Raw genomic sequence first — 5,872 nt, 5'->3', positions numbered from 1 at the left:
GGCGGCCTTGGAGACCACGTCCACGTGTACACACCCCGCCCGGCCTCCCAGTGTGGCCTCCTCCAACCAGGGCAGCAGCTGTACCTCTACCGTCACCTGCGAGGCCAGCCTGGCGTCCTCCTCTACCTCCCCGGAGGCCGGGGAAGGCAGGAGGTCCAGGGTGTACTGGACGCTGTGCCCACGACCACGACGCCCACCCGCACGCCCGTGGAGAGCCCCGTGGGCGGTCTCATGGGCGGGGGTCGAGGCTGTCCCTGCTACATGTGGGTGGTGTGAGCTGGTGAGGGCGTCCTGGAGGTAGTATGGGCGTGTAGAGGCGTCCTGGGTGTGGCGTAGGCGTGCAGGGGCGGCGGTCAGGAGGGTGAGGTTACCGTGGCGGGCGTGGGCGTGATGGGTGGCCTCAGGCACGGGCGCGGGGCACACGTGGGCGGCGACCACGAGCAGCAGCAGGAGAGTAGCACCCGCCCGCCCACTGCCGCCGCCCATACTACTGAGTGGGCGGGATGTGGGCGTGTGGGCGGCGGTGGGTGGTGCCTGGGTCGGGTGGGCCGCCTCCCACCCACCCCGGGGGCATGGTGTACGCTCCCTTGAGGCCGCCCACCAGGGTGTCGGGGCGGTCAAGAGGGCGGGTTGTCACAGTGTGTGGGCGGCCGAACTGAGGAGTATCATCAGCCTACACTGTCAACCTCACACCTGTCATACACCAAAAGGTGGGCCTGTCAAGCGGTGGGCCTGTCAAGCGGTGGGCCTGTCAAGCGGTGGGCCTGTCAGGCGGCGGGCCTGACAAGCGGTGGGCCTGTCAAGCGGTGGGCCTGTCAAGCGGCGAGCCTGTCGTGCGGTGGATTTGTCAAGCGTTAAGTATCAACAAGTTTCGCTGTCAAGTTCTGAGCTGTCAAAACTGGCCAGTCAAATGGTTAACTGTTAAGAAGTGTGTCTGTCAGGTGCTGAATTGTCAAGAGGTTGGCCTGTCAAGGGACCAGTTGACACAGACAGACTGTCACGAGGAAGAGCTACTACCAGTCAGGACTGTCATGGCGAGAGACTGTCAAGGGATGACTGGGTGCTTAAAGGTGAAGCTGTCAAGTAACAAATCCGTCAAGAGTTAGTCAGGCTGTTAACTGTGTAGCGATACACTTGTCAAGCGGTCTGACTGTCAAGTTATTTAAACGTCACGGTGTCAAACTGTCAAGAAATTAACCAGTTAAAGATCAGGACTGTCAAACGATGGATCTGTCAAGGCACTGAACTGTCAAGAAAATAATGACAGCCAGATACAAGAACTGTCAAGAGGGTGTGTAACTGTCAAAAAATGGTACCAGTCAAATACAAGAACTGTCAAGAAAATCGTGCCAATCAGATAACTAGACTGTCAAGAAGGCGTGTAACTGTCAAGAAATCGTGCCAGTCAGATAAATGGACTTTCAGGGGGCTAAACTGTCAAGAGTGTGTGCGTAGCTGTCAAGAGATGAAACTGTCAAGAATTGGGTAGTCAGTAAAGTACGTCAAATGTGTCAAGGATTCACAGCTGATTGGTGCCAAGGTGCGTCGGCAGCTCTATGCACGTAAACTCTCACAATATCAAAATCAGTCTACTTTTTGTGACACCCTGTAGACTTTCAATCACTGTATCCTGTAGTTGTAAATAATCACTGTAGTTCCGTAGCAATGACTGAAGCACTGTATCTCGTCACTGTATTTATGTAGTTATGGTTGAATCACTGTAACTTGTCACTGTATAATAAAGCTAAATACCGCTGTAGCATCTATGGTAACTCAGCCACTGTAGTCGATACCTGTAGCACTATAGACCGTCACTGTATGAAACCAAAGACTTGTACCGTCACTGTAACCTGACACTGTAACTTATCACTGTATTAAGACTCCTCATTTAACCACCCAGTCACTGTATTTCTGTATTATGTAACTGAAGAATGTAATTACCTCACTGTACCCTGTAATTATACCACTGTAGTTCACTGTAACGAAACCACAGATACAGTGATACCTCTATTTAGCGGAATATATAGCGAAGAAATTCCGTTATATCGAGTGTTAGATGAGAAACCTTTATATGACGAACTATATTGAAGACAGTCCGTTATATCGAGGGTCTGTTAGATGAGAAACCTTTATATAACGAACTTTATTGAAGAGTCCGTTATATCGAGGGTCTGAGATATGAAACCTATATATAACGAACTATATTGAAGACAGTCCGTTATATCGAGGGTCTGATAGATATGAAACCTCTATTTAACGAACTATATAGAGAAGAGTCCGTTATATAATACCCCTATGTAATGGATTATATGGAGAAATGTTCGTTATATGGAGGTGAATGTTGCTGTGTTCCAATAATGTTACGAGACTTGACGTGAGTAAGTGCACAATCTTTTAAAAGCATTGATGTTTATGTTGTTTTAACTTTTATCTTTCTTTCTTTATTCATCTCTCTCTCTCTCTCTCTCTCTCTCTCTCTCTCTCTCTCTCTCTTTCTCTCTCTACCTTTATTTTCCTAAAGGTATAATAAGGACTTTTTAAAACAATAAAAGGCGCAGGTAATTTCGTTTCAATTTCCGAGGCGACCAAGTTTGTGTGTAAATGTGAGCCATTATTGTGTGGCCTGTGATGGGGGAGGGAGGAGGAGGAGAAGTGAACGAGAGAAATGGAAGCCAAATGGAGAGTGAGGGAGGAGGATGAAGGAAGGAAAGGTAGGAATGGAGGGAGGGAGGAGAGGAGGTAAGGGAAGGAAGGAGTGAAAGAAGGAGGAGAAGCAATGGAAGAAGTGAAGGAAGGGAGACAGAGTGACAGAATGGGAGAGGAAGATGGGAGGTGGAAGGGGGGGAGGGGGGAGGGGGGAGGGGAGAGGGGGAGTACTTAGCTTTGGTTAGTCTGTCCACGAAAATTCCCTATAATTCGTCAGTAACGTCAACAGGAGTTAGTATTCGTCAGCAACAGGTAATTCAGGTCAGCAAAGTCAGGAACTAATATTCGTCAGCAACGTGAGGAGTCGGTATTCGTCAGCAACGTCAGGAGTCAGTATTCGTCAGCAACGTCAGGAGTCAGTATTCGTAAGCAACGTGAGGAGTTAGTATTCGTCAGTAACGTCAGGAAGAGTTAGTATTCGTCAGCAACGTCAGGAGACTCATATTGTCAGCAACAAGTAATTCAGGTAAGTTAGTCTAAGAGAAACACCTATAATTCGTCAGCAACGTCAGGAAGTCAATATTCGTCAGCAAACGTCAGCAACACGAGGTAGGTAGAATGAGTGACGGCCCAGCACCACTTTTCACTCATGAATGTCAGCAAGTAATGTGTTTCACTAAGCTGACGGACGGGCTGACACCTCGACACTCTCCCGTAATTAAAAACTCTGATTCTGTTACGATTTTTTGGGGGATGTTTTTAATTAATTTGACCTTTTAAAGTAATTTTTATTTGTTTGTTTATATACTGGGAATAATAGTCATACATACATACCATACATACATACATACATACATACATACATACATAGCACATGGAGTTTCATTCAGATACGTTCTCTCTCGCCCTCTCAGGTCAGCAGGTCACCCTCGTTCCATTATCTAACAACATAATCGACCCCCCCCCGCCAAGCCACTACATCGCTAACTCACTTCAAACTTCGCGAATTCAAACTCCTGCAACACTAACACGGCCTCCTTCGCCAACTCAGAGCTCGCCAATTTGATCTCTCGGTCTCAAGAGCTTATGAGCTAAAATGCCTTAACTCGAGATGTTGACAAAAGGTGTTATTGTTTATATTGTAAGCCGTGACGGGATGTAACGCCTGCTGTGATTGGTGGTGTTCATGGTGAGTGGCCAATAGGTTGTAACGCCTGTTCATGATTGGTGAATTAGCCTTGGGGAGAATGGAAGGTGTTTTGTTATTGGTGGAACGTATGATCATTATTATTATTATTTTAAAAGTAGTAGTAGTAGCATTAGTAGATAAGTACAAGTAATAGTAGTAGTAGTAATAGTAATAGTAGTTGATAAGTAGAAGTACCGTAATAGTAACAGTAGTAATAGTAGTAGCAGTAGTAGTAGTAATAATAATAATAGTAGTACAGTAGTAGTAGTAGTAGCAGTAGTATAGAAGTTGTAGTAGATAAGTAGTAGTAGTAGTAATAATAATAATAATAATAATAATAATAATAATAGTAGTACAGTAGTAGTAGTAGTAGCAGTAGTATTAGAAGTTGTAGTAGATAAGTAGCAGTATAAGGTATGGTTATTGGGGAGCTGGAGGCCATTTAAAAAAAAGTAATATTAGTAGCTTTAGTAGATAAGTAGTAGTAGTTATAGTAGTAAGTAGAAGTAGTAATAATAGTAGTTTTAGAAGATAAGTAGCAAGTAGTAGTAGTAGTAGTAGTAGAAATTGTAGTAGATTAGTAGTAGTAGTAGTAGTAGAAGTAGCAGTAGTTGTAGTAGTAGTAGCAGTAGTAGTAGTAGTAGTAGAAGTAGTTGTAGTAGTAGTATTGTATATTATGTTCAACTATTAACACTTTATTATTATTATTATTGTTATTATTATTATTAAGGTCAGATTAACTATTAAAAATAATGTTATTCAATTGTAGTGTATATCATTCAAATGTTCAGTTATTCATAAGTTCACTATTATTCAGCACAGTTATTCAATTTGTTCAATATTATCCAAAATATTCAATGTTCTTCAAATGTAAAATGTTCTTCAGGGGTTAAATATATTTCTAAAATGTTCAGTTATTCATCAATTCACTGTTATACAAAAGTGTTCACCATCAATAACACAAGTTCATCACTAGAACACTCGCTCTTGGTAACTCATAATTGTTCTTCACTTAACCAGTGTTCTGTTCAATCATAACATTGTTCACTGATAACTTTCGCATTTTGATAACTACTACAATAACACTCCTAGGGTAACTAATAGCTAGGATAACCACCTTGCCTATGATAACAGTACTAAGATAACATATTAACACATTGATTCAAATTGTGCCGAGATAACTTTGGCATCTAGGAAAACAGAATTAACGCTCGTTGCTAGGATAACATACGGCTGTTTCTTTCGCTAGGATAACACTAGTTGCTAGGATAACATTCGCTGCTAGAATAAGTCTTCTTTAGGAGAGAACTCAAGGCTAGGATAACAACAGGTGCCAAGATAACATTCGTTGCTTGGATAAGTCTTACGTGAGATAACTATGCTAGGATAACTTACTGCTAGGATAATTAATCCAACAAATATACCAGCAGGGTTTTTGGATAACACTAGGCTTAGATAACTCCTAGGGTGTTGAAAGCTCCCATAGCTAAGATAACATTAGGTGCTAGGATAACACCCAGGTCTCTGATAATCACCATGGCTTGGATAACATTAGGTACTAAGATAACACCCAGGCCTTTGATACCCACCATGGCTAGGATAACATTCGTCTTTAATACATAACATTACGTGCTAGGATAACATAGGATTCTCTCGCACGTCACTAAGATAACACTGCGCTAGGATAACACCCAGGCCTTTGATAACCACCTTGTCTAAGATAACACCACGATAACCACGCGTAAGATGAAGGAAAGGGGGGAGCTGGTTGTGAGGGGGGGATGGTGTAGGGGGAACCCGGGAGCAGCACATAGCTCTCCACGTCCGGAGCCACACTGAGCCTGGAGAGCCACCCTGTTGTAACCCTCCACCCCCCCTTTCATCTCTCCCCTCAGCCAGCATCAGCCAATCAGCGACAGGTGAATGGCGCGATGCGTTCAAGACACCACGAACTGAAATTTATTTAAATTTTGTGTTATTTGTAGCTTCCATAAACGCATAGAATTGGTTAAAGTATTGAGATAGTTTTGTGGCGTA

General features: G+C 43.8%; 1 protein-coding gene across 2 annotated transcripts in view; it reads right to left on the bottom strand.

Moving 5' to 3' along the window:
• LOC121876461 overlaps positions 1-5,663 on the bottom strand; it is a 126,152-nt gene extending 120,489 nt beyond the window's left edge. For both annotated transcript variants that reach the window (XM_042381557.1, XM_042381558.1), the window contains exons 1-2: positions 5,546-5,663; positions 1-1,976 (exon numbers count right to left, since the gene is read on the bottom strand). The exon at positions 1-1,976 is cut by the window's left edge and continues 67 nt beyond it. In XM_042381557.1, coding sequence (XP_042237491.1) covers positions 1-486 — 486 coding nt within the window. In that variant the 5' untranslated portion in view covers positions 487-1,976; positions 5,546-5,663. The remainder of the gene's footprint in view (positions 1,977-5,545) is intronic.
• Positions 5,664-5,872: the final 209 nt, after the last annotated feature.

The sequence above is a fragment of the Homarus americanus genome, unplaced genomic scaffold, assembly GCF_018991925.1.
Source record: "Homarus americanus isolate GMGI-L3 unplaced genomic scaffold, GMGI_Hamer_2.0 scaffold54095, whole genome shotgun sequence".
NCBI lineage: Eukaryota > Metazoa > Arthropoda > Malacostraca > Decapoda > Nephropidae > Homarus > Homarus americanus.
The sequence above is the reverse complement of the archived record's forward strand: the minus strand, read 5'-3'. Positions and strand labels throughout refer to the sequence as shown.